A 25,734-nucleotide genomic window follows, 5' to 3' on the forward strand; every position below is an offset into this window, starting at 1 on the left:
TTTGGGGGTAGAGTTAAAGCCAAATTTGAGCCTGAGCTTTGCCTCATTGTTCAGAGAGATAAAAGGACACTGAGGTCAGTTCTCCCCCTGAGAGATGGTGAAGGTATGCCTGATCGCCTAAACCACAGAATTTCTGTTAGGGCCGCCGCAAAGCAAAGAAAGGTCTGGTGTCATTCAGGTTTTGTGCGGGTTGTAGTTAGAGATAAGGGTCTTGTACCTTGTTAAGATTTTTACAAAGGAGCCATGTGTCTTCAACCATGTACGGCGCCACATTGGACTCCTATTCCCACGCGCACTGGAGCATGTATCTATCTATGTATGTACATAGATACCCAGATGTACCCCGTAGAGGGGCTGCCCAGGGCACTGGGATGAGAGGGGTTAACAGGGAATTCCAGGACATAACTCTGGGCCATGATTTCCTCAGATTCCCTCAGAGACCCAGGTATCTGGGGTGTTGTTCCCCCTCCCCCTGCCCCTGCTAAATACTGGGCCTGGGGCCAGTTGCGTTTCTTGCCTGTCACATGGTTTCCCGGCTGAGCTGGGCCAGGGGAGGAGCAAGGTCCAGAGTCAAATCTGCGCCAAGCCCTGGGTTGACCAGAGAGGAGCAGGCGGACGGACGAGTCTGATCCCTCTTGGGTCCTCCAGCCATGAGGCTCCTCTGGGGGCTGATCTGGGTGTCCAGCTTCTTCGCCTTATCCCTGCAGAAGCCCAGGTCCCAGAGGAAGGCCTCTAGTGCTTGAGTGGGACGGGGCTGGTGATGGGAGAGCGGACATGGCGGACCTGACAGAGGAGTGAGAGATGGAGGGGCCCGGGTGGCACTGAATGCAGACCCCTTCCTGTTCTCCCTAGGTTGCTCCTGTTTTCACCTTCCGTGGTTCACCTGGGGGTCCCCCTCTCAGTGGGGGTGCAGCTCGAGGATGTTCCCCAGGGACAGGTAGTGACAGGATCAGTGTTCCTGAGAAACCCATCCAACTTGAATGCCTTCTGCTCCCCAAAGGCGGACTTTTCCCTCAGCTCACAAAAAGACTTCATACTCCTTAGCCTCCAGGTAACTAGCTTCCACGCCCTTCTACTGCTTCTTAGCGCCTCTCACCCTGCTCCCCTGTGTCTTCCTATAAGTGTTTTGTCATCTCAATGGCCGCCCTGCTCTTCTCTTCTCTTCTCTTCTCTTCTCTTCTCTTCTCTTCTCTTCTCTTCTCTTCTCTTCTCTTCTCCTCTTCTCCCCTCACTCCCCACAATGTCACCTTTCCTGTTTCTATCTACATCTTTGGCTTTTTCCTTCTGCTTTATCTCTGACCTGTTCCCTCTCCCTCTCCTGACAGATCTCCCCGAAAGATGCAGAGACCTGTGGCCTCTACCGCCTCCTCCGTGGCCCCGAGGTCCAGCTGGTGGCCCAGTCACCATGGCTGAAGAACTCTCTGTCCAGAAAGACAGACATTCAGGGCCTCAACCTGCTCTTCTCCTCTCGCCGGGGGCACCTCTTTCTGCAGACCGACCAGCCCATTTATAACCCTGGCCAGCGGGGTGAGTTGGGCCCCAGGGCCTCTACTTTGGCTCCCAGCCTGCTCAAGGCATGTTTGGCACCTTGTAAGTGAGACAGCCCGAATGTGCCACACAGGGAGGCTGCTTGGCAAATATTTGTTGTCCTACCCCGGGCTCCCTGGAAGCAGTGGGGGCTGAGGCCCACCGTTTGCAAATGGATTCCTGCTCACCTCTTGCCCTCCTCTCCCAGTTCGGTACCGGATCTTTGCTCTGGATCAAAAGATGCGCCCATCCACTGACACCCTTACGGTCACGGTAGAGGTGAGTCCCTGACCTCTCTGACCTTCTTGGTCAGCAGGGCTGCTGCTCTGACCTCCCACCTGTGACCACTTATACTCCCACTGCAGAACTCTCGTGGCCTCCGTGTGAGGAAGAGGGAAGTGTACACTTCCTCCATCTTCCAGGATGACTTCCTGATTCCTGATATCGCAGAGTGAGCTCCCCCGACCTGGTGACGGCCCCTCCCGTGCCCATCTCCCTTGGGTCTGTGCCTCCACCACACAGTCAGACCTTGAGCCCCCCTCACAGTTCTGGTTTTCGCCCAGTCAGTCCTCTGGCTCTCCGTGGGCCTCTTGTACCAGCAGGCTGAGTCCCTCCCCCATTTGTAGGCCAGGGACTTGGAGGATCTCAGCCCGGTTCTCAGATGCCCGAGACTCTAACAGCAGCACCCAGTTTGAGGTGAAGAAATATGGTGAGAGCTGGAGACATTCAGGACGAGCATCTCCTTTCCTAAAGGAGATACACACAGAAGGGGAGGCGGTGGGGGCAGGGCGGGGGCAGGGAGGTATGGGTGCCACAGCCCCCGAGGGGAGGGAAGTCTTTGAAGGGTCCTTTCACTAGTCTGACCTGCCACCCCTTCACCCTGGTTCAGTCCTTCCCAACTTTGAGGTGAAGATTGTTCCTGGAAAGCCCTACATCCTGACAGTGCCTGGCTTTCTCGATGAGATCCAATTAGACGTCCAGGCCAGGTAACTCTCCCATCCCCCACGTGGGGCGCCCAGGGTTCCCCGTTCAGTCTGAAGGAGCTGTGAAGCCCTGCCTCCCCTCGCCCCAGCGCCGCCCCCACCCCCACCCTGAGACATTGGCCTTATTTCCTAGACCCACCCTCTTCCCACTCTCTCTGTGGCGGCAGGTATGTCTATGGGAAGCCAGTGCAAGGGGTGGCATACGTGCGCTTCGGGCTCCTGGGTGAGAATGGCGATAAGACTTTCCTTCGGGGGCTGGAGAGTCAGACTAAGGTAGGAAAGAGGGTGGGGGTGTGGGGGAGGCGAGGAAGCTGTGGGGGAGGGGAGGAGAGAGACAAATCTCACCCCAGGCCCTGTTTTCTTTTCCCCGCAGCTGGTAGATGGCCAGTGCCATATTTCCCTCTCAAAGGCTGAGGTTCAGGGTGCCCTGGAGAAGGTTCATGTTAGCGTTGCTGACCTCCCCGGGCTGCGCCTCTATGTTGCAGCTGCCATCATTGAGTCTCCAGGTGAGAGGCTTCCCTGATTGTAACCCCAGCCCCCAGTCTCTGACCTCAAGCTGACCCTCTGTTCTCCAGCATCGACACCATTCCCTGCTCTTACCCTCGTCTTGCACCCAAAGCCAGGAAAGACCCAGGAGACTGTCTCTCCCCAGCTGTGTTTCTGGGTGGTTTCAGGAGAAGGTACCCCTTTCCCCGTCTCAGTTTTTTTTCTTCACCCACTCCTCCATCCATCCAGCAGATGGGAGTTACACACCATCCGTGTGCTGGGTCCCGTGCTGGTCTCAGCACACAGAGATGAATACAAGACGGCCCGTGCCCTGACACGTCTGAGGAGTTAGTGTCTCATGGGCCGGAAGCACTTGAGCTGCAGGCTCCCTGGCTCTCCCACTCCTCTCTCCGTGGCTCTCTGCCCTCCACCTCTTTCTGCCCCATCTCTTGCAGGGGGAGAGATGGAGGAAGCAGAGCTCACATCTTGGCGTTTTGTGTCATCTCCCTTCTCCTTGGATCTTAGCAACACCAAGCGACACCTTGTGCCTGGGGCCCCCTTTCTGCTGCAGGTTTCTTCTGGAGAGGGAAGATGAGTGGGGGGTGGGGTGTTGTCAGGAGGGCACGGGGCCTCACTTAGCAGTCTCCTTTTTCTGTCCCTCCCCCGCTCACCTAGGCCCTGGTCCGAGACATATCTGGCTTCCCGGCCTCTGGTGTTCCTGTAAAAGTTTCGGCTACATTGTCTTCTGGATCTACTTCTAGAATCCAGGACATCGACCAAAACACAGATGGGAGTGGCCAAGTCGTCGTTCCCATCGTTACACCGAAGTCCATCTCAGAAGTGCAGCTCTTGGTAGGATTCCCACTCGTCGGACAGGGTAGGGGAAGGAAGGAAACGCTGGCCAGCTTCCTGAGAATCCTTGTCCCAGGCTGGGGGAAGAAGCTGGGGACCAGGATCCTTGCCACGGACCCTACCCCTGCCCTGCCCCTCTTTCCAGGTGTCTGCAGGCTCCCCTCACCCAGCCATAGCCAGGCTCACTGTGAGAGCCCCACCCTCAGGAGGCTCCAGGTTTCTGTCCATTGAGCGGCCGGATCCTCGACCCCCTCGCGTCGGGGACACTCTCATCCTGAACCTGCGAGCTGTGGGAGTCAGTGAGGGCAGCTTCTCTCATTACTACTACATGGTGCGCTGAAGCTGGGCTGTCAAGGAGGGAGGGCAGGGTGCAGGGAGGATCTCAGGCAGGAGAGAGCCCTTGGGGGTTGAGGGAAGGGTTTCAGGATTGGGGGAGCACAGTGAAGAGGAAACCACTCTTGCCCCAGATCCTATCCCGGGGCCAGATCGTGTCTGTGACTCGAGAGCCCAGGACGGACCTGACCTCAGTCTCCGTGTTTGTGGACCATCACTTGGTACCCTCCTTCTACCTTGTGGCCTTCTACTATCATGGGGGCGTCCCAGTGGCCAACTCCCTGCGAGTGGACGTCCAGCCAGGGGCCTGTGAGGGCAAGGTAACTGGCTTCGGGAGAGGTGGCGCGTCTGTGCATGAGGGGGTCAAGAGAGAAAGAAGACAGTGTGAGCAGGGCACGGATTTGCTTTGGGGTACACTGGGGACGCACAGGGCTGAATGAAGCTCTCCCCACTCTGACCGCCCCCTCCTCCCGCCCCTGCCAGCTGGAGCTGAACGTGGACAGTGCCAAGGAGTACCGTCCTGGGGAGTTTGTAAAGCTCCACCTGCAGACAGCCGCTCCAGCCGTGGTGGCGCTGGGAGCCGTGGACTCGGCTCTGTATGCTGTGGGTGGGAGTTCGCACAGGCCCCTCAACATGGGCAAGGTGTGTGTAGACCCCCGTTCTCGCCAGCCCTCCCTCCGCTCTGGGGCTCATTGTCCTGCTGTCCTGAGCCCCGGACCTGGCCCCAAGGTCTCACGCAGGCTTCCCGCAGACTCCCCCCAGGCTTCCCTCAAGCCCAGGCCGCTGCGGTCTCTATTTCCCCACTCTGTGTATCTCCTTCAGGGTCGCCCATACCCTGCCTCCTCACCTGGAGCTGAGCGGCCAATCTGGCCCTCAACCTGCCCGCAACATCCCAGCCTTTTCTTGCCAGGTCTTGGAAGTTGTGAGCAGCTATGACCTTGGCTGTGGTCCTGGAGGTGGGGACGATGCCCTTCAGGTGTTTGAGGCAGCTGGTCTGGCCTTTTCTGATGGAGACCTGTTGACCTCAGCCAGAAAAAGTGAGAACAGAGGAGGAAGGGGAGTTGGGTGGTGGGAAGATCAGGAAGGAGGAGGGGCCTGAGGGCGTAGGATGGGAAGAGGATTGGTGGGAAGGGCCGGGCGGGGAAGGGGAGCAGGGAGGGGAGGGGAAGGCCATACACCTTGAGCTTGGCTGCAGTGCTGCTTTCTATCAGGTCTGAGCTGTCCCAAGAAGAAAACCCGGAAGAAGAGAAACGTGAACTTCCAAAAGGCAATTCACGAGAAGTGTGAGTTGTGGGTGCCTATGCAGCTTTCGCCTTGGCCCAAGGGTCAGGGTGACGGGGTCTGCCTCTTGGCTGCTCTGCTCCTGAGTGATCCTGTGTATGGTATTTGGGGCCAGAGACCCAAGTTCTGGGGTTGAAGGTGGATGGAGGTTCTCTCCATTGGCCTCACCCGAGTTCCTGGTCTCTCAGGGTGAGTCCTTGTGTATCTAGAGGTCCGGGTGGGAAATGAGATGTGTCTCCATGGGTTTCCCTGTGCGTACCCTCACCTGGCCCTGTAGTGGGCCAGTATGCTTCCCCAGAAGCCAGGCGCTGCTGCCAGGATGGGCTGACGAGGCTGCCCATGATACGCTCCTGCGAGCAGCGGGCGGCTCGGGTGCAGCAGCCGGCCTGCCGGGGGCCCTTCCTATCCTGCTGCCAGTTTGCTGAGGACCTGCGCAAGAAGTCCCGCTCCAGGGGCCAGGTGGGCCTTGCCCGAGGTGAGGCTCTGGGTGGGGCTGGGGGACAGGCAGGAGCCTCTGGAAGGGCAGAATAGTTCCCCTCCTCATTCCCCCCACTGTGGTCCCCCAGCTCTGGAGGCCCTGCAGGAGGAGGACCTGATCGACGAAGATGACATTCCTGTGCGCAGCTTCTTCCCGGAGAACTGGCTCTGGAGAGTGGAGAACGTGGACCGCTTCCTCCAGTGAGGGGGTGTGGTGGGCCTGGCCTTGGCTCTGGGCTGTGTCTGGGGCCAGCCCAGGGTGTGACGGGGCTTCTCGCCTTTCCCACCGCAGATTGTCCCAGATGCTCCCTGACTCTCTGACCACATGGGAGATCCATGGTGTGAGCTTGTCTAAAAGCACAGGTGAGATGGCCTGCCTGGACCTCAGTCCCCCGCCCCCACCCCACCCGACCTAGGCTTCCCACTCAGCCCTTTGCTCTTCGCACAGGACTGGGGGCAGAGCCCTGGGGAAGTCTGTGTTGGCATGTGCTGGGGCTGGGAGGCTAGGAAGTGGCGGCAGGTGGGGGGCAGAACTGGGTCACCTCCGCTTTTCCCTCCTGGGCCCTGTGGCCATGACACCCCCAGGCCTCTGGTCTCTGCCCCCTCTGCCACACCATCCCTCATCCACCAGGCCTGTGTGTGGCCACGCCTGCCCGGATCCGAGTGTTCCGTGAATTCCACCTGCACCTCCGTTTGCCCATCTCCGTCCGCCGCTTTGAGCAGCTTGAGCTGCGGCCGGTCCTCTACAACTACCTGAATAAAAATCTGACTGTGAGGCCCTGTGGAAGCCTGAGCGCACAGGGGAGTGGGTGGGACCTGGGGCAGGGGGCCAAACCGGCCTGGGGCTCTGGCCATCCCCATCTTCCTGCACCCAGGTGAGCGTCCACGTGTCCCCAGTGGAGGGGCTGTGCCTGGCTGGAGGTGGAGGGCTGGCCCAGAGTGTCCTGGTGCCTGCAGGCTCTGCCCGGCCTGTTGCCTTCTCTGTGGTGCCCACGGCGGCGGCGGCTGTGTCCCTGAAGGTGGTGGCTCGAGGGTCCTCGGACTTCCCTGTGGGGGACGCAGTGTCTAAGGTTCTACAAATTCAGGTGAATGGAGCAGCTCTGAATCCAGGCTCCCAGGTTTATGCCCCCCGCCCCTGCCACCTCACAGCCTCTCTGCTAGCCAGGCCAGAGGCCCAACACCCAAAACCAATGCCTTGTGCTGTTTACATCTTCTACAATTCTGATCCCACTCCGTCCCTGATGCTCGAACTCCAAGTCCTGGGGAACACGCGCTGGGAGGGGCAGGCCGTAGTGCTGTGTGACCTCTCATAGCTGTGCTCCCCGGAGACAGAAAGAAGGGGCCATCCACACAGAGGAGATTGTCTATGAGCTCAATCCCCTGGGTGAGTAGCCCCTCCTCCAGCCACCAGTGTCCTCATGGGGTTGTAGGTGGTGGGGGATGTGGGCAGCCAACCAGATGGCCAACTTTCCCCATCCCCCAGACCACCGAGCTCGGACCTTGGAGATTCCTGGGAACTCTGACCCCAATATCATCCCAGATGGAGATTTCAGCAGCTCTGTCAGGGTTACAGGTGGGAGTGTCCTCTGTCTCTGCCCAGGGGCGGCCTCGGATTCATGTGGCACCCATGGACCCCGGTTTGATCCCATGATTCCATGGGTCCCCAGACCTGCTCTCTGATTCTTAACCCTCCGTCTCCCCTGTAGCCTCAGATCCATTGGACACTTTGGGCTCTAAGGGGGTCTTGTCACCAGGAGGCCTGGCCTCCCTGCTGAGGCTTCCCCAGGGCTGCGGGGAACAAACCATGATCTTACTGGCTCCAACACTGGCTGCTTCCCGCTACCTGGACAAGACGGAACAGTGGAGCACGCTGCCCCCCGAGACGAAGGACCACGCTGTGGACCTGATCCAGAAAGGTCTGGGCAAAAGGGCAAGCGGGCGTGGGGCTGGGAGCGGGCAGTTCAAGGCAGAGGGGCAGCCCAGCTAGCTAGAAGGGAAAAGGAAGGGGGTGCCTGGTGGGAGTGTGGCTTTGGGTACACATGGTGGGAGAGTGAGTGTCACTTGAGCAGCTGCCTCTTGTCCCCAAGGCTACATGCGGATCCAGCAGTTTCGGAAAACAAATGGTTCCTACGGGGCTTGGTTAGAGCGGGACAGCAGCACCTGGTGAGGTTGGGAGAGTGTTTCTGGGTCTCTGAGGGGGGCCAGGGATGGGGGAGGGGGCAGAGCCAGGTACAGTGGGAGGGTGAATAACCAGGTGCCTGGATGAGTGGGGATGTGTCCCCTATGGGGACCGGTCGCTGTCCCCAGCCATCCCTCCCTCCCCGCCAGGCTCACGGCCTTTGTGCTGAAGGTACTGAGTCTGGCCCAGGAGCAGGTGGGCGGCTCACCTGAAAAGCTGCAGGAGACGGCCAGGTGGCTGCTGTCCCAGCAGCAGGCGGACGGTTCATTCCAGGACCCCTGCCCGGTTTTACACAGGGCCATGCAGGTTCGGGGCTGGGAGGCTGGACAGGTGGGAGGGCTCTCCCTGCCCCTCCCTGCTCCTGGTTGACATCTTCTTTTCTACCCCCTTCAACTAGGGGGGCCTGGTGGGAGATGATGAGACTGTGGCGCTCACGGCCTTTGTGGTCATCGCCCTTCAGCATGGGCTGGCCGTCTTCCAGGATGACATTGCAGAGCAGTTGAAGCAGAAAGTGGTAAGGGTACCCGGGTGTCTGCCCTTTCCTGGCCCCCAGCTTTCCCCCTTTCTCCCCAGGAACCCAGGTGTCCTGCTCTCTGAACTTCCTCCCCACTTTCTCCTAGGAAATCTCCATCATCAGAGCAAACTCCTTCTTGGGGGAGAAAGCGAGTGCTGGGACCCTGGGTGCCCATGCAGCTGCCATCACGGCCTATGCCCTGACTCTCACCAAGGCTTCTGAGGACCTGCGGAACGTTGCCCACCGCAACCTCATGGCCATGGCCCAGAAGACCGGGGGTGAGAGCCCAGGGGTCCTGGCAGTGAGCCTGGGCCTCGGGGCACCTGGGACCCCTGAGTGTGCCCAAAGGGAGAAATCAAATGAAGACCTCAAGAAGGAATGAAAGCATAAGCAGGGATAATTGGGGTAGAAGCAGGAGAGCCCAACATGGGGAGCGTCACAGGGCCAGGCAGCTAGGCCCCCCTCCCATTCACCTGTGGGTCTCCCTTCACTTCCAGATAACCTGTACTGGGGCTCAGTCCCTGGTTCTCAGAGCAATGCTGTCCCAGCCACCCTGGCTCCTCAAGGCCCATCAGACCCGGTGCCCCAGGCCCCGGCTGTGTGGATTGAAACCACAGCCTATGGCCTGCTTCACCTGCTGCTTCGGGAGGGCAAGTCAGAGGAGGCCGACCATGCTGCAGCCTGGCTTACCCACCAGGGCAGTTTCCAAGGGGGGTTCCGCAGCACCCAGGTAGGGGCTTCCCCAGGGCTCCGGGGTGGGTGGTCCCGAGACCAAGTGCCTGAGTGGCTCACCTCCCCAGGACACAGTGATAGCCTTGGACGCTCTGTCTGCGTACTGGATTGCTTCCCACACCCCCGAAGAGAGGGTGCTCAATGTAACTCTCAGCTCCGTGGGCCGCAGTGGGTTCAAGTCCCATGAACTGCATCTGAACAACCACCAAATTCAGGGGCTGGAGGAGGAGCTGCAGGTGAGCCACTCCCTCACCTGGCTTGCCATGCCCCCTGGGCCTCCTGTGGCCAGGCCGGAAGCCGTCCCTGGCCCCCCACCCTTGTGGAATCCCCACGGCATCTCATCCTGATGTCCTTGTGGGAAGACCTACTTGCCACGTGACCTGGAGAAAGTCACCAAACCTCTGAGCTTTATTTTTCTCATCTCAAAATTAACATATGCAGAGTCTACCCAACAGGGTTTTTAGGGGGCTGAAGTGCGATAGCGCACGTGGCGGTGTCAGCTTCGGGGGCGTGTGAGGTGGGAGCGGGGAGAGGTTGTTTTCAGGGAGGAGGTGGCCCTTGTGTGCCTCTCTGACATCCCTTTCCCTTCTCCGTTCCTGCAAGTTCTCCTTGGGCAGCAAGATTAATGTGAAGGTGGGAGGCAACAGCAAAGGGACCTTGAAGGTGAGAGCCAGTGGCACTGGATGCCTGGGACCCAGCACAGGTCTGGAGCGGGAGGCCTGAGGGCGGAGCTTATGGGGGGAAGGAGGGAGACACCCCCGGGTGGGCATTCCCCCTCACTCCGGTCTCTGCCCTCTCTGGGCACCTGTCCTCTCCTTCCCCCCCCCACCCCCCACCAGTGTTGATGACGTACACACCCAGCACCTCAACCCAGGCCTCTCTCCTGAGCCACAGGCCCCACGTGTCACACAGCACCTCAAACCCCTTCTTCCTCCTGGGTCCCCTCATCTGACTGACAGGGCCCCTTCCCCACAGGAGCCCAGCTGCCACTCTGGAGGCCACCTTAGTGTCCCCACCCCAGCCCTTCCTTTATGGCCCCAGCAGCTCCTCCTCTGCTCCCCTGCTGCCTGGGGCCCCTGTTACTTGTTTCCTAGACTGTGCTAAGCCAGTGTTGGAACTTCTCCCTAACCCGTATCTCACCCCTCTGACCTGTTGTGCACACTGCTGTGGAATCAACCTTCTGAAAACACCCGTCAGACTAGCCCTGGAGAAGTCAAACTCCTCCACCTCTGCGGTTGAGCATGTGCCCACCTCTCTGGCCAGACAGATCCACTCATCTACACAGATCTCCTTGCCTTGAATGTCCGTCCCCTCCTCTTCCCAAGTGACAAACTCATTCTTCTCCTGTAAGCTTTCGCCAGAAGCCTCTCCTGAGCTTTCCATTCTAGCCTCTTCTGTGCCCCATGTAGAGTGTTCGCCGCTGAGGGCAGGCCCCTGCCCCCCGTCTCGCCAGCTAACCCAGTCCCCGGGCCATGCACATTTATGGGCTGGTAAAGAGGGATGAGGGGGCCGAAGGCCTGGAATCCCTCAACCCAGGGGATGGCCCAGGTGTGGTCCTGGAGAAAGGTCTGGGCCCCAAGTGTCCTCTGTTCTCACCCCTTGTTGAGCTAGATCCTTCGTACCTATAACGTCCTGGACCTGAAGAACACGACCTGTGAGGATCTTCAGATTGAAGTCACCGTCACGGGCCACGTTGAATACACAAGTGAGTGTGGGGTTCGGAGGCCGTGGGCGCCATGGGGGCCCGTGCAGCAGCCCAGCCCCACCACCATGCCTGTGCAGGGGAGGCCAACGAGGACTACGAGGACTATGTGTATGAGGAGCTTCCAGCCAAGGACGACCTGGGTGCCAGTTCCCAGACCGTGACGCCCCTGGAGCTGTTTGAGAGGCGGCGGAATCGCCGCAGGCGGGAGGCGCCCAGGGAGCCCGACGAGCAGGAATCCAGAGTGCAGTACACCGTGTGCATCTGGTGAGTGTGCGGGCTGCGCCCGACACGGGGCACTGCCGGCCTGGAGCCGGAGGCAGGGCAGAGGCTGGGGCTGGCCATCGGCCACCCGGAAGAACGTGGGCCCTGGACATGTCTCTCTGCAGGCGGAACAGCCAGGTGGGGCTATCGGGCATGGCCATTGCCGACATCACCCTCCTGAGTGGATTCAGCGCCTTGCGTGCCGACCTGGAGAAGGTGCGGTCAGCTGCCCGGGGTGGGTGGGGGGGCCCTTGTGCCCCCGGGAGCCCAGCTCCATCCCCGAAGCTGTCCCAGCCGCAGAACGCTGTCTCGTGCAGGGCCCCGGGCCACCTCCCTGTCACCATCTGTCTTTCCCCACAGCTGGCCTCCCTCTCTGACCGCTATGTGAGTCATTTTGAGACCGAGGGGCCCCACGTCCTGCTGTACTTTGACTCGGTGAGCAGGGAGAGGGGACATGGGGAAGGACGACCCTGGGTTTACTGAGCATGGGTGACCTGAGAGAGAACTTGTGATGTGAGCAGGAAGACAGGACGAGAGTGTGTCAGAGCAGAGTTAGGGGCGGGCCAGGGAGGCCCCCTGCCTGGAAGCAATGGGGGCTGAACCCCGGATGTGGCTCGGGGACTGGTGCCAGTCAGCAGGGAAGGACTCGAGTGTGAGCCGTTCATAAATGAATTTACTCAACTCGAGGGCCGCCTTTGTTGTTCGTTGTTGACCTTCCTTGTTTTTTTGGTTTTTGTTTTTGATATTGAAGTATGTTTTCTCTTATAAAGTGATGACTGTCATGGATGACTTGCTTTTGTCTTTCCATGCTGTTATTTGGGTAAAACAAAGAATCATCAGCCCTCTGAGGGCCTTCAAACCTTTTTTGAGCATTAGTGTAATCTCTTGGAGAAAATGTGAAAAAGATGTGTTAATACTGTAATACCTTTAGTCAGGTGTGTGGGGGTCGAGGAAGCCCGCCTGCCCAGTGCTTGCAGAGGGGCCAGACCCCGTTAGACTGAGAAGCCAGGCAGAGAAAGATGAGAAGCCAGGAAGATTTTGGGCGAGGGGTTGACTTAAGCAGCACAGCTCTGGAAGGAACCTGGCAGGTTACCGGGCTGCACTGGACCAGTGTGGGTGTGAGGAGAGGGGTCTGGGCCTAGGCCATGAGCTGTAGGGTCAGGGTGGGTGGGCGAGTGACAGCACCTGCCGTTATGTTTTGACACATAAAGGGGGCCTGGGTGCATCCATGACGAAGCAAGGCCGTTAGGAGGGTGGGTGGGCTTCGGGGGGCAGGCAGAGTGAATTTGAAGAACTTACATGTCCCACAATAATCCTACTGTAAGAATAAGCTGAATGTTTAATTTGGGAATCATCAGCCTGGAAGGGTTTAGTGAAAGGCAAGGAGCGGTTGAGACCCCCTCCCCCCCAAGGGGAGCACAGAGGACCAGAGGAGCCAGGCCAGGGACTGCGCCTCTGGGAAGGAAGAAGAGGGATGGTCAGGCTGGACGGGGTCAGAACCAGGGATGGCCAGAAGCTAACCCTGAGCTTAGAGAGTTTCATGCAGAACGTGTCCATGATGTGAGACTCTGCCCAGGGCACTGGAGACTGGGACGAGGTCACTGTCTGGCAGTGACGTCAGCAGAGACCTTGGGGGGGCAGTTTTTAGAGTTCCGGCAGCCGGAAGTTACTAGCATGTGAAAGACACTGAAGATAAGACCAGAGACAGGTCAAGGAGACGCAGCACAGCGGCCTGCAGGGCCCAGGGGGTGCGCTCTGACGTCTCCTCCCCCCCGCGCCAGGTCCCCACCTCCCGGGAGTGCGTGGGCTTCGGGGCCGTGCAGGAGGTGGCCGTGGGGCTTGTGCAGCCAGCCAGCGCAGCCCTGTATGATTACTACAACCCCGGTGAGCGCTTGGGGGCGCTTGGCAGGTTTGGAGCAGGTGTCTCCACATGGGCATCAGGAAGTGGGGCAGTGCTGGGTGGCAGGGATGTCCTGTGGCTCCTTGGGGTGGGGGAGACGGTGTCGGGGGGCGTGCACTCTAACTGCCCTCTTTCCTCCAGAGCGCACATGTTCTGTGTTTTACGCGGCCCCCACTAAGAGCAAACTCTTGTCCACGTTGTGCTCTGCCGATGTCTGCCAGTGTGCTGAGGGTGAGAGCCGGGCCGGGGCCGGGGCGGTGGCCGGGGCGGGGGCGGAAAGCCGGTGAGGCGGGGGCCTACCCCAGCTCATCTGCCCCGCCCGTGGCAGGGAAGTGCCCTCGACAGCGCCGTGCCCTGGAGCGGGGGCTGCAGGACGAGGAGGGCTACAGGATGAAGTTCGCCTGCTACTACCCCCGCGTGCAGTACGGTCAGTGTGCCCGCGCCCGCCCCCGGGCTCTGTGCTTGGACCCGCGCCTCGTGACCGCAGGGGGAACAAACCCGTGCTCCCTTCTCTTAAATGCCCTTGTAGGCTTCCAGGTGAAGGTCCTCCGAGAAGATGGCAGAGCTGCCTTCCGCCTCTTTGAGACCAGAATCACCCAAGTCCTGCACTTCAGTATGAAGAGAACGGATGGGCCGGTGGGGCTGGGGGATATAGGGAGCCAAGGTCGGGGTTTGTGGCCCGGGTGCCCAGGATAGCGAACATTCCGAGGCTGAGCTCAAAGCCCCTCAGCCTCTTGGAAGCTCTGGGCTTGGCCATAAACCAAAAAGCAGTTGTAGGTCCCCGTTAGGAGCAGCGAGGGCTAAATGAGAGGCTCCGGGCACAGCCCCCGGCCCCCACTGGTCCTGTACCTTCTGTTCACCTCTGACAACTCCTGTGCACCTTATCCTCTCAGCCAAGGACACCAAGGCCACAGTCCATCAGACCCGAAACTTCCTGGTTCGAGCCTCTTGCCGCCTTCGCCTGGAACCTGGGAAAGAATATTTGATCATGGGTCTGGACGGAGCTACCTTTGACCTCAAGGGAGAGTGAGTTCTCTGGGGCCCTCTGTCTCTTGCTGTTCTCCCATCTCATGAGAGAACGGATCCCCAGCACTCAGACCCTGCCCTGCCAGAAACCAGGCGCCCGTCTCCCCCACCCCTGCTGACTGCCCTCTTGCCTCTGCAGCCCCCAGTACCTGCTGGACTCGAACACCTGGGTCGAGGAGATGCCCTCTGAACGCCTGTGCCAGAGCACCCGCCATCGGGCAGCCTGCGCCCAGCTCAGCGACTTCCTCCAGGAGTACGGCGCTCAGGGGTGCCAGGTGTAAGGGTCGCCCTCCCGCGGCCCCCGGCGATGCCTGGATGGTCACCGGGTCCCCGGACACGGGCCTCTGGACACTCCCCCGGCAGGCCCAGGGACTCAATAAAGGCCTTTGCAGCAGAGCGGCCGTGTGTGTCTCCAGGATTGAGAGCAGTGCCCCCCCCCCCCACCAGCTTCCGAGACCAGGGTTTGCATACTCTTAGGCTCCCAGAGCCTGGGTGACCCTTGGGGGTGTCACTCCCAGATGATTTCCTGGGAGCTCAGTCCATCCTAGAAGCACCCCAAGTGGACCTGTGACCCAGCAGCCTGCACCCTGAGCCTCTGACGTCACAGCGAGGCCTCCCTTGCTCTGTGTGGGCGCCGTGCTCCGTGGCCCCGCTGTCTGCCCTGCTGTCGCCAGGCCCTGTGGCCTCAGGCGCGGCTCAAGCTCAGCCCACACCTCCCCCCTTGCGCCTGACGAGGCTGTTGGCCACACGTTTCCCGCTCTGCCCTTGTGCAGCTGTGAGTTCGGAGTCTCCTGCTGGTAGCTGACATCTGGTTTCTTGAGAGCAGACTGATGACACTGGAGCTCCTTACCAGTGGTTAGGGAACTTTCCCGGAGTTGCACGATGACTTCGGTGTGTGTGAACACACTGAGACCGCTGTTCTACTGGGTCCACCCTCCCCTCCTGCCTGCCTTGCTCTCCCGCCTTGCGTCTTCAGGGCTGACTGGAGATCCAGCTAGAGAAATTGGCCGAGGTCGGTGTTGATGGGAGCGGAGTCTGTTCTGGAGCCTGCCATCCGGTCGGGCAGCAGCAATCTGTGGGGCTCTCACTCCATGCCACGCCCTGTGCCAGGTCCCTGTCCCCGAAACGTGTGATGTTCGGGAGCTTTCTGGTCCTGTGGGGCATGTAGTTGGGGCACCTGACCCAATCTGGGGGAAGGGAGAAAGGGTGGGCTTCCTAGAGGAGGTGACCTCTAACTTGGGTTCTGAAAGCTGAGGCGTCATGCAGAGGGAGAGGGAGTAGGTGAGGGCCTTTGAAGCAGACAACGGAGAGTATGAAAGGCCCAGAGGCCAGGGGCAGCACAGAGCCCATGTGGGGGCACTGCGTGTAATTCCATCGTGTGTGAGGTTTGGATTTGGAGCTGGGGTGGAAGAGCTGGGGCTGGAAGGTAATCAGGTTCGTTTATGAAGGTTTGTTGACAATCAGGCCAGCTTTCCAGGTCACTGCTCTTTCCAGCAGAGCCCCCTCCGATGCCGTGCAACTCTGAGACGTTCTGGCCCTCCTCAGTGTTTCAGAGGCTCCCCAGGGCTGTTGTCTCCATGGCCCTGTGGCTGCCCATCCCATCTCTGTCCCCAAAGCTGGTCAGCATGGGGTGGCAGAAAGCCATTTATGAGAGCCAGGCACGCAGCTGCAGTTATGGCAAGACACGGCCTGGGCCTGGGAGGTCGACTATGAGGCGGGGGCGGCTGTGACTGCCTAACCCTGGAAATGCCGCCCCTGCTTTTTCCCTCCCAGTTCTGGGCATGGATCCAGGCTGAGCCTGGGCCTCTCCCACCACGACCCCCAGCAGTTACTTCCTCAAGCTGGTGGGTGGCACAGCCAGCATCTTGACAGCCACGTAGCCTGTGCGCTCTGGGTAAAGCTCGAGGGGGGTGGGGAGGTCTAACCACTCCTCGGTGCAGGGATCAGGTTACAGAGCCAGGGATGGGGAATTGGGGTTGATGTGGGCCTTAGGTCAGCCTCAGATCCCTCACTCCCACCCCCAGGCAGCCCTGACCTCTCACTGAGCGCTGTCACCCCTTTGGCACGATCTCTCCGCAAGCCCCTCCTTTGAGCCTCTCAGCTGCCTCCTCACCCATGGAAGTGTTTCCTGATTGCCTTACCCGGTCCAGCGGGACCCCACCCCCTATGGCAACAGCTCCCAGGATAGGGCTGGACCCTCTGATCCCAGCTGTGGCTCTCGGGCTCCTTCCTGGGGACTTTGGCATTGATGGGGAGCATGTTCAGTCATGCCGGGAACCCTCTCTTGACCTGGGGCTGGGCCTGTAACCTGTGGACTCTGACCCCGGAGGCAGTCCCATCCCACCTGCAGCTGGGAGCACAAACAGCAGTGGCAGAGAGGGCTCAGACTCGGAGGGGGGAGGAGCCAAGAGGGAGGAATTGGCCCCTCTTTGCAACTTTGGCCTCCCCCTGTCCCTGGCTTCCAAGGCCAGTGAGGCCCCCTCTCCTGCTCTCTTCAGTTCTCTGAGATGCCGCTGTATTTGTACAGTAATTCTTTTCGGCTCAAGCCAGCTCGAGTTGGACCCTTTCCCTCGCGACCAAAACTAGTAAGAGCTCCAAACTGGGGGGCCACATAACTCTTCATCTTCTTCACTTTTTGAGATGGAGATGGGGCACGGTTAATAGTTACACTGGGACTACAGGTATAGCCTGGGGTAATCCAGGCAGACCAGGCCATACGGTCACCCCACCTAAGTCAAAAGAAAAACACGCAGGCCACTTTCATCTCATTTTGCCCTCGGGCAATCCTGGAGGGCTCTGAGGCAGGGACGGCCATGTCTCTCTGAGATAAAGCAGGAAAGCGGTCCAAGGTGGGGTGGCAGTGGGAGAGGGCTCAGGCCGGAGAGCGGTCGCATTTTCCTGCGTGGTTGACGTGGAGCCAGGAGACAGATTCCGGCTGTGGGAGAAAGGTCAGGGTCACATCCCCCTTCCTTTCTTCTTGATGGATGAAAGGCCTGTTCTTTGACATGCGGACTCCCCAAGGCCAGGGGGACTGGTGCCCGTCCAGGGTATGTGGGCGGGACAGTGGGCAGGGACCTGAGGGAAGGAGTCAAAGGAGGCGCCCAGCAGCCTGAGCAGCAAGATGGGTGGAGGGGCCTTCAACGCTATAAGTGGTCCGGCCAGGGCCTTCGCTCGGGGCTCTGGCCATGCTCCTCCTCGGGCTGCTGCTGCTGCTGACCCTGCTGGCTGGCGCCCGCCTGCTGTGGGACAAGTGGCAGCTCCGCAGCCTCCACCTCCCACCCCTTGTGCCCGGCTTCCTGCACCTGCTGCAGCCCAACCTTCCCCTCTATCTGCTGGGTCTGACCCGGAAACTGGGGCCTGTCTACAGGCTCCGCCTGGGGTTGCGAGGTGAGTCTGCTCCCTCCCCGGCCCACCACGGTGGGGAGGCGGGCTCCCCTCCTGGCTGACATCCTGCTTTGACCCTCCCCCAGATGTGGTGGTGCTGAACTCCAAGAGGACCATCGAGGAAGCCATGATCAGGAAATGGGTGGACTTTGCCGGCAGACCCCAGACGCTGTCCTGTAAGGGGTGGGGCAGTTCCTGAGGGAAGAAGCTGGCTGGCGGAGGCCCCCTTGCTCAGCTCGACCCCTCTGCTCCCCGCAGATCAGCTGGTGTCTCAGCATGACCAGGACCTCTCCCTCGGGGACTACTCCCTGCTCTGGAAGGCTCACAAGAAGCTCACCCGCTCGGCCCTGCTGCTGGGCCTCCGCAGCTCCACGGAGCTGCTGGTGGAGCAGCTGACCCAGGAGTTCTGCGAGGTGAGGCTGGACTCCCGCAGCCGCCCCGGGGTCAGCTTCTCCTCGCCCCCCTCCCCCCCACGGCTCCCTAGCCTGTTTAGCTCCCGCTCCTTCTCCACAGCGCATGAGAGCCCAGGCCGGAGCCCCCGTGGCCATCCAGAAGGAGTTCTCTTTCCTCACCTGCACCATCATCTGTCACCTCACCTTTGGAGACAAGGTCAAGGTTCTCTTGCCCGCTACATGCTGGGGCCCTTCCTTAGTCCTCCCTGACTCTCTCTCTGGTCCTGAACTGAAAGGGTTCCCTTTTTCTGGGGGGGCAGGAGGACACCTTAGTACATGCCTTTCATGACTGTGTCCAAGACTTGATGAAAACCTGGGAGCACTGGTCCATCCAAATTTTGGACATCGTTCCCTTTCTCAGGGTGAGGACGTGGAGCCAGACTCCCTGGGTCCCGGGAGAGCGAGGGGCTGGGGGAGCAGGCTTCCTCGCCAGCGGCCACACTCTCTCACTCTCTGCCCCAGTTCCTCCCCAACCCAGGCCTCTGGAGGCTGAAGCAGGCCTTGGAGAACAGGGACCACATGGTAGAGAAGCAGCTGCAGCAGCACAAGGTGGGAGCGCGGTGTGTCCCGCCCCCATAGCCCCCAGCCAGCGACCCCGCTGCCCCAGAGCTGGGCGGGTTCTTTAGCCCCCCGCCGCGCCAGGGCCTGTGGCTCCCCCAGACCTTCTTGCCAAGCCAGGCGCTGAGGCCGGCCCCTCATCCGCTCCGCAGGAGAGCATGGTGGCAGGCCAGTGGAGGGACATGACGGACTATATGCTCCAGAGAGTGGGGAAGCCAAGAGCAGAAGAGGGCCACGGGCAGCTGCTTGAAGGGCACGTGCATATGTCTGTGGTGGACCTGTTCATTGGCGGCACGGAGACCACGGCGACCACCCTCTCCTGGGCCGTGGCGTTCTTGCTTCACCACCCTGAGGTGCAACCTGGGGGCGGCCTGGCCGGGCCCTCCGCTCACTGGGCCCCTCGCGGGCTGTGCTGACCCGGGGAGGAGGTGGCTTCTCCTGATCGGCACGGGTGTCCGGGGTTGCTCCAGGGAGCGGCCCGAGGCTGGGAGGCCGGGCAGTTCCGGGTCAGCGGGCGCGGGGTTCCGGCCCCAGACACCAGGCTTGCTCCCATTTCCCAGATTCAGCGGCGACTCCAGGAAGAGCTGGATCGTGAGTTGGGCCCTGGAGCCTCAGGCTCCCGAGTCCCGTACAGAGACCCTGCACGGCTGCCCTTGCTCACAGCCACCATCGCCGAGGTGCTGCGCCTGCGGCCTGTCGTGCCCCTGGCCTTGCCGCACCGCACCACGCGGCCTAGCAGGTGCGTCCCGAGGGCTGGGGATGAGTGGGACCCACATGGGACGGGCGGCGGGGCGGGGGTTCTGGCAGGCCTCTGACTCCGCCTTCCCCTCAGCATCTTGGGCTACGACATCCCCGAGGGCACGGTTGTCATCCCCAACCTGCAAGGCGCCCACTTAGACGAGACGGTCTGGGAGCGGCCACACGAGTTCCGGCCGGGTGCGTGGCGGGGAGGGCGCCCACGGCGTGGGGGCGGCAGAGGCCGGTCCCGGCGGCTACAGAACCCCGGGTCTGTCCTTCTGCCCACAGATCGTTTCCTGGTCCCCGGCGCCAGCCCCAGAGTGCTGGCCTTTGGCTGCGGGGCGCGCGTGTGCCTGGGGGAGCCGCTGGCGCGCCTGGAGCTCTTCGTGGTGCTGGCGCAGCTGCTGCGGGCCTTCACGCTGCGGCCGCCCGCCGGCGCCCTGCCCTCCCTGCAGCCGCGCGCCCACTGCGGCGTCAACCTCACCGTGCAGCCCTTCCAGGTGCAGCTGCAGCCCCGGGGGGCCGCGGCCGGGGCGCTGGGCCAGCACCCGTGACAGGGCAGGACGCACGCCGGCCACGCATGTGCCTCAGTTTCTCCTTTTATTACTCCCGTACAAACCCCTTCCCTCCCCCCTGTAAACATGGTGCTGTGAGATCGCAGACGGAGAAGGCTCCCTCCGGTGGCAGATAGTGACGGTGGCCCCTGGCTCTTCTCTCAGCGCGACCCCTCAGTGCTCGGCAGTCATTCTGGGGCGCCGGAGAGGTGAGCGGTGGTCAGCCTCCCTGGGCCGCTGGGGGCCGGTAGCTTCTTGGTCTCAGCTTCATTTCCGTGAAGGGCACAGAGAACTCGAAGCCCTTCCAGTGGTACCAGCTCACCCCCTGGGAGAGGAGATGTCGAGACAGAGTCAAAGCCACCGTCCCATCTGCTCCCACACCCACCCCTCTGGGGACATGGTTCCCAGAAATCGACCCCCTTCATGACCTCCACTGCCGAGGCCTGAGGCTTCACGTGAGCCGGCCTTCCACACCCAATAAACCGCGCTCGCGTCTCCCTCAAGAGAACTCGGCGAGTTTGGCGTTGTCGTCTCACGTCGCAGATGAGGGCCCTGAGGCACCAGCGGCTGGGGAGCTTGTCCTGTCGCCCCGGCCCCTCCCAGCTCCGGGCCGCCCCCCCCCCGGCCCCTCACCTGGTGGTCCACTGTGCTCCCGTAGAGCCCGTTGAGGTTGGCATAGTGGCAGTTCTTGTACCACCAGGCCCCGCGGTACGAGACCGCGCAGGAGATGAGCAGGCTGTTGGGGTCCCGGTCCCGCGCGGAAAAGACGCTGCCGCTGTGGTAGCTCATGGAGTCGCCTGGACGGGCGGGAGAGCAGCCGTGAGGGCCCCTCCCTCTGCCCCCTCCCCCACCCCCAGGCCCACGCCGGACCTGCTGTGCCGTGGTAGCCGGCCAGATGAAGGCGGTAGTACTCCGCCGCCGAGTCGACTCGGAAGGAGTCGTACTGCGCGAACACGGCCTCGTCCCCAGCCCGCAGGTCCACGCGCAGGGAGTAGTCGCCCGCCGCCGTCAGGCTGTGCAGGGCCTCGTTGCCTGGGGGGAGGGAGAGTGCCCTCATCAGGGTCCTGGTGTCCACAGGGCCTCCGTCCCTTCCCCAGCCCCCAAGCCCTGCGAGGCACTGACCCAGCCAGAACTCCCCGGAGATGTTGCCAAAGCCGTGGGCGTAGTCCTCCCAGTCCCTCCAGAAGTCTGTTTGTCCGTCCATGCGGCGCTGGAACACCTGGGAAGCAGGCAGAGGCACCATCGGCCTATGGCTCCTGGCACGGCAGCCCCTGCCCTGGGCAGGCCCTTGAGCTTCTGTCTGCCACCCACCAGCCAGCCGCCCCCATCGGTCTCCATGTCACAAAACACATTCAGGGGCCGCTCGCGGTTGCCATTGAGGAAGACGGTGGTGGCCCGGGAGGTGCTGGCTCCGTTCTGTATCTCCTCCCCACAATCCCGAGGGAAGGGGATCGGAAGTCCACCTGGGGAAGGAGAATGAGGGGCGGGTCCTTTTCCCAGACCCTAGCCCCCCTCTGCCCGCTCAGCCCCTGACGGGAGGTCCCGTTCCCAAATACCGGTGGTGAAGGAGGTGGACACAGGCGGTGTGAGGCTCTCGCCCCACATCGCCCGGAGCCACACGCTGTAGGGGGTGGAGGGAAAGAGGCCCAGGAGCCGGTGAGAGGTGACCCGTCCTGGGAGCAGGATCTCCTGTGGACACACAAAGAGCAGGTCAGGGGATGTGGAGCCCCGCCGGGAGAGGCGGAGGAGGGGCAGCACCTCCTGGAATGGAACCTGGGAGGGGAGCTGGCCAGGGAGGGAGGGGGTGGGGGCACCTGGGTCTGTTCACCAGGGGTGTTGAAACTGAGCAGGTAGTTAGTCGGTGGGACTTGGGGTTCAGTCCAAGTGAGCAGGGCCGTGCGTGGGGTCACTTCCTTGGCCTCCAAGTCCTGGGGGGCCTCCAACCCTAGGAGGGGAGGGTGGGAAGAGAAGATGGAGATGAGGCCCATCCTAGCTCCCTTGAACCTCCCCTCCCCCTGTTGCACACATCTCCCAGGCCCTACCTGTGGTGAAGGTGATGCTGGCTGGGGAGGTGAGGTTGGGGCCCCGGAGACCACGCACGGTCGCTGTGTAGTTGGTGTGGAGCTCCAGGCCACTCAGAGGGTACTCCACGGCACTGCCGGGGGCCGAGCCCTGCAGCGGGGGGGCTGGCAGTGGGGTGAGCGTCAGCATCTGTCCCCCTTCATGCCCTGCCTGAGCCCCCTTCCCTCCCCTCCCTGAACAAGTCCCCTAGAGGCCTCAGCCCCGCTCACCCCCCGAGGCTGTGACACGGACGTTATACTTGTCCACAGGGGCCTGGGGGGGCTTCCAGTGCAGCAGCGCGGACCCCTCCGTCAAGTTCAGCGCTCGAAGCTGGGTGGGGCCGTCAGGAACTGGGAGAAGGGAGGGGGCTCAGAGCTGTCCCCTGCCCCCTCTCCACCCCTCACCTTCCCAAGCTCCTCTGGCCTCTGGTCCACGGTTGGAGCCTCTCACAACTTCCTCCTCCCCATTCATTCTCCCCCTACCTCCTGTGGGGGGCCTAGTCTGTGTTACCTGTGGTGAGGAAGCCTGTGAGAGGCTCACTCTCCTCAAAGCCCCGGACAGAGACCACGGTCACTTCATAATGAGAGCCTGGGATCAGCCCCTTGAGTCTCTGGGTCCACGTGCGGCCGTCCACCTGCACACTCTGCGGCTCCCCTGAAAGCACATTGGGCTCGGGGGTTTGCCCAGGGAAGCAAGCAGGGTGAGCAGAGTACAGGCAACAGGAGAGATGAGGGCAAATGAGGACATGGGCAAAAGGGTGTCACCTCCATCTGCCAGCTGGTAGGAAACTTTGAAACTGTCCACTCTGGATGGTGGAGGCATCCAGCTGACCTGGGCCGAGGTTTCCCCGATTTCGCTGAACTGAAGGTCCCGGGGACTTTCCAGAACTGCGGGGAGGGGTGTGCTCAGGAACGCTGGTGAGGGCACGGGGCAGGGAGGCTCCCACCCCAGGATCCCCACCCCTGCCTCTTCCTGAGCCCCATGGGTCCAGCCCTGCTCACCATCACCCCTTTCCTCTAGACCCAGGAGAGGAAGTCTCTGTAGATTCCTCCCAGCCCTCCACTGCTCACCAAGCTCCCCTCTGGGAGGCACCAGGTCCCACCCTACGAAGTACAGAGACCCCTCACTTCGGGGCAGCACGCGAAGGTGCCCACCATGGGGCCTTACCTGGGCTGAGGGTGCGGGCTGTGCCCTGGATGCTGTCGGCCTTATGGGGCCCACGCAGCCCATACAACGTCAGGCTGTACAGGGTCCCCGGGTGCAGGTCCCGGAGCACGGCAGAACGCCGTGACCCCGGCACCGTCAGCTCCCGCTGCTGCGGGGGACGCGGGTGCGGCTCCAGAGTGCTTGGGGATGGGACCCCAAAGCGGAGCAGGAAGGAGTCAAAGGCCTCCGGGGGGGCCTCCCAGTTGAGCCGCAGCGAACTGGTGGTCACATCAGTCACCGACAGCTGGGACAGGCGGGGCCCTGGCTCCCCTGGGGTCAGGCCGGCAGGAGCAGGCCCTGCGCAGAGTGGGGGGGAGACAGAAGCACACGGCCTCAGTGGCCTGGGGCAGGGCTCTCACGCTGCCACCCTACCCCGCCTGAGTTTCTCATCTGTGAATGGCGCTAATGAGGGGCGGGCACTCACAGGTGGGACCCAGAGTTGTGAGCACGTGTATAGAGCCGAGGGCTGCTGGTACACCCTTCCTCCCTGTACAGGGCCCTCCTCACGTTCTTCGCTACAGTCACCGTGTCTGGGCACCCCCGTTAGCCCTGTCAGCCCCAGACCAGAGGTGGGTGAGTCCTGGATACAGGGCCCTTGCAGGCGGGTACCTGTGGTGCCATCGGCTGAGACAGGCCCCAGGCGCTTCCCTTCATGGAGGCCATAGAGGAAGAACCTGTAGGAGGTGCTGGGCTCCAGGCCTGACACTCGCACCTTGTTCTGGTTGCCGCCCACGAGCAAGGCCTGGGGCTGCCCATCTGTGTCCTGATACTGGACCACGAAGGAGTCAAAGGGGCCCTGGGCCACACTCCACGAGAGGCGCAGGGAGTCTGGGGTTATGTCGCTCACTGCCAGTGTCCTTAGCTGGGGCCCTGCGGGGGGCTCGGGGGCCTCTGTGGCTGGGCGCCAGGGGGCTGGAGTGTCCGCTTCCGGGGCTGCGTGGGAGAAGCCCAGGGGAGAAGCTGAGCAGGGGGTGACCGAGGCTCTTCTGGCATCTTCCTTCTTGTGAATCTGCCATTTCCCTGCCACCCCTGGGCCCCTCAGAGCGCCAGCACTGTGGCCCCATCACCACTCTGGGGGGTGGCTTGCTCTGTCCCAGTCCAACACTTGCTTCCCCTTCGCCACCTCCAGGGCGTCTCACGCCTCACCTCAAGGTGTGCGCGCGCCTGCCCTCTCCCTACCCTGCCTGGGTGCCTGTGCTGCTGGTCACTCCGGGCTCGAGCTCAGGGCACGGGTCCTCTGGAGAGAAGCTGAGGACAAGGAGGGAGCTGGCTGCTGAACTAGAAGGGCCCACGGGCCGCATGCTGCTGAGCTGAGCGGGGTGTCAACACCTCCTTCAGGGCGGCCGCTTCCCCCCGGGCTACGCCCCTCGCCTTGGTCCTTCTCCAGTTATTTTCCATTTGAGAAAAAAGGCTCCTGACTCATCCATAGGAGGGGTTTGCCCCTGTTTGGTTAAGAGCTGCCTCAGGAGAGGGATGGGGAACAGCTGGAAGTGCGGGGCAGGGTGGGGGTTGGGAGGCTGGGGGCCACTGCCAGGGCCTTTCCCTGCGCCTGCCCTGCGCCTGCCTCCACGACTCCTTGGTTACCATCCGTGCTGGCCCCACCGCACTTCCCTTCCTCCCGAGCCCCAGCCTCCTTATGCCCCAGGCCCACTCCTGCCAGTCCCTTCAGCCCTTGCTCACCTGTCGCTCCCAGAACGGAGATGGGGCCCAGGCGCTGTCCTCCGTGGATCCCATACAGCAGAAACTTGTATTTCCTGCCAGGCTCCAGGCCCTCTATGGTGACTTCCCGCTGGTCTTTGGCCACAGGCACTGCCTGGGGCTGCCCAGCTGGGTCCCTGTACTGGACCACAAAGGAATCAAAGACGCCCTGGGCCACCGTCCATGAGAGGCGCAGGGAGTCTGAGGTCTCATCTGTCACTGTCAGCTCCCCAAGGCGGGGTGGGCGCTGCTGCTCCTTCTCCAGAGGGGCTGTGGAGAGAGCGGCAGGAGAAACTCTCTGTCAAGAGCTACCTTTGTCGCAGCCCTGGCAACTTCTGGGAGGCGTGAGGGTCTAGGAAAGGGTCCCTGCAGTGTGGCTTCGATCTGCCCGAAGGAAGGAGAGCGAGCAGCTGGATCTCTCCTCTAGAGGCCGTTGCCCTAACTCCTTCCTGCCCCCACTCCCTTCCTGCTTTGGTCAGGGTGCAGTAAATGCATAAAAGATGACCTTGTGAGACAGGGTCCCTGGGGCTGTAGAGAAGGGCCTCAGTTTCTCCCTGGCCCCTGGCCCTGAGCAGGGATGTGGCTGGAGCCCGGAAAGGCTCCCGGAGTGTATCTGGGTTGTCAGGGAGACACCCCAAACACTAAGAGCTGGGCTGGGCAGCCAGCCAAGCTGATGGGCTCCCAGAGCTTGGCCATGACCTCCCCCTCCCTTGCTATCAGCCCGGGCCCTCCTTCTACCCACTTCCTCAGCCCTGCACTACCACCCCTGGACCAGGGCAGCGGGGTGGGGCGGCACTGGGAGAACGTAGGGCAGAATGCAGAAGAGA

General features: G+C 61.7%; 3 protein-coding genes across 8 annotated transcripts in view; 2 read left to right on the plus strand and 1 right to left on the minus strand.

The window, feature by feature from the left end:
- Nucleotides 1-569: 569 nt before the first annotated feature.
- On the plus strand, nucleotides 570-14,652 carry LOC123790971 (complement C4A (Chido/Rodgers blood group)). The gene is made up of 41 exons (XM_045795600.2): nucleotides 570-715; nucleotides 853-1,051; nucleotides 1,326-1,527; nucleotides 1,736-1,806; nucleotides 1,893-1,978; nucleotides 2,154-2,236; nucleotides 2,417-2,513; nucleotides 2,678-2,783; nucleotides 2,884-3,016; nucleotides 3,452-3,567; nucleotides 3,672-3,848; nucleotides 3,994-4,179; nucleotides 4,316-4,501; nucleotides 4,665-4,823; nucleotides 5,092-5,218; nucleotides 5,393-5,464; nucleotides 5,740-5,937; nucleotides 6,029-6,140; nucleotides 6,232-6,302; nucleotides 6,571-6,710; nucleotides 6,815-7,024; nucleotides 7,272-7,323; nucleotides 7,423-7,512; nucleotides 7,646-7,855; nucleotides 8,027-8,102; nucleotides 8,268-8,424; nucleotides 8,516-8,632; nucleotides 8,739-8,910; nucleotides 9,130-9,362; nucleotides 9,433-9,600; nucleotides 9,968-10,027; nucleotides 10,976-11,069; nucleotides 11,147-11,333; nucleotides 11,456-11,546; nucleotides 11,691-11,765; nucleotides 13,112-13,214; nucleotides 13,372-13,461; nucleotides 13,559-13,657; nucleotides 13,760-13,843; nucleotides 14,124-14,256; nucleotides 14,396-14,652. Exons 1-41 carry the CDS (start codon nucleotides 651-653, stop codon nucleotides 14,535-14,537), a joined length of 5,229 nt encoding a protein of 1,742 aa, XP_045651556.2. The 5' UTR covers nucleotides 570-650; the 3' UTR covers nucleotides 14,538-14,652.
- A 57-nt stretch (nucleotides 14,653-14,709) lies between these two features.
- On the plus strand, nucleotides 14,710-20,450 carry CYP21A2 (cytochrome P450 family 21 subfamily A member 2). 2 transcript variants are annotated; one of them, XM_087857946.1, is made up of 10 exons: nucleotides 14,710-17,643; nucleotides 17,727-17,816; nucleotides 17,899-18,053; nucleotides 18,154-18,249; nucleotides 18,353-18,454; nucleotides 18,555-18,641; nucleotides 18,803-19,003; nucleotides 19,211-19,389; nucleotides 19,483-19,586; nucleotides 19,677-20,450. In XM_087857946.1, exons 1-10 carry the CDS (start codon nucleotides 17,442-17,444, stop codon nucleotides 19,940-19,942), a joined length of 1,482 nt encoding a protein of 493 aa, XP_087714072.1. In that variant the 5' UTR covers nucleotides 14,710-17,441; the 3' UTR covers nucleotides 19,943-20,450. The 2 variants fall into 2 exon arrangements, with proteins under 2 accessions (XP_087714072.1, XP_087714071.1); XM_087857945.1 differs by having other exon boundaries at nucleotides 19,483-20,450.
- TNXB (tenascin XB) overlaps nucleotides 19,975-25,734 on the minus strand; it is a 58,246-nt gene continuing 52,486 nt past the window's right edge. For 4 of the 5 annotated variants that reach the window (XM_045795598.2, XM_045795595.2, XM_045795597.2 and 1 more), the window contains 14 exons: nucleotides 24,890-25,177; nucleotides 23,819-24,142; nucleotides 23,171-23,506; nucleotides 22,768-22,890; nucleotides 22,514-22,657; nucleotides 22,234-22,353; nucleotides 21,985-22,128; nucleotides 21,757-21,887; nucleotides 21,499-21,631; nucleotides 21,254-21,405; nucleotides 21,065-21,161; nucleotides 20,813-20,974; nucleotides 20,576-20,739; nucleotides 19,975-20,267 (listed from right to left, as the gene is read on the minus strand). In XM_045795598.2, the coding sequence (XP_045651554.2) occupies nucleotides 20,163-20,267; nucleotides 20,576-20,739; nucleotides 20,813-20,974; nucleotides 21,065-21,161; nucleotides 21,254-21,405; nucleotides 21,499-21,631; nucleotides 21,757-21,887; nucleotides 21,985-22,128; nucleotides 22,234-22,353; nucleotides 22,514-22,657; nucleotides 22,768-22,890; nucleotides 23,171-23,506; nucleotides 23,819-24,142; nucleotides 24,890-25,177 (2,423 nt within the window). In that variant the 3' untranslated portion in view covers nucleotides 19,975-20,162. The remainder of the gene's footprint in view (nucleotides 20,268-20,575; nucleotides 20,740-20,812; nucleotides 20,975-21,064; nucleotides 21,162-21,253; nucleotides 21,406-21,498; nucleotides 21,632-21,756; nucleotides 21,888-21,984; nucleotides 22,129-22,233; nucleotides 22,354-22,513; nucleotides 22,658-22,767; nucleotides 22,891-23,170; nucleotides 23,507-23,818; nucleotides 24,143-24,889; nucleotides 25,178-25,734) is intronic. The other variant, XM_045795596.2, reaches the window with a different exon arrangement.

This window comes from Ursus americanus, chromosome 32 (genome assembly GCF_024610735.1).
Source record: "Ursus americanus isolate L20-20 chromosome 32, mUrsAme1.1.p, whole genome shotgun sequence".
In the NCBI taxonomy this organism is placed as follows: Eukaryota; Metazoa; Chordata; class Mammalia; order Carnivora; family Ursidae; genus Ursus; species Ursus americanus.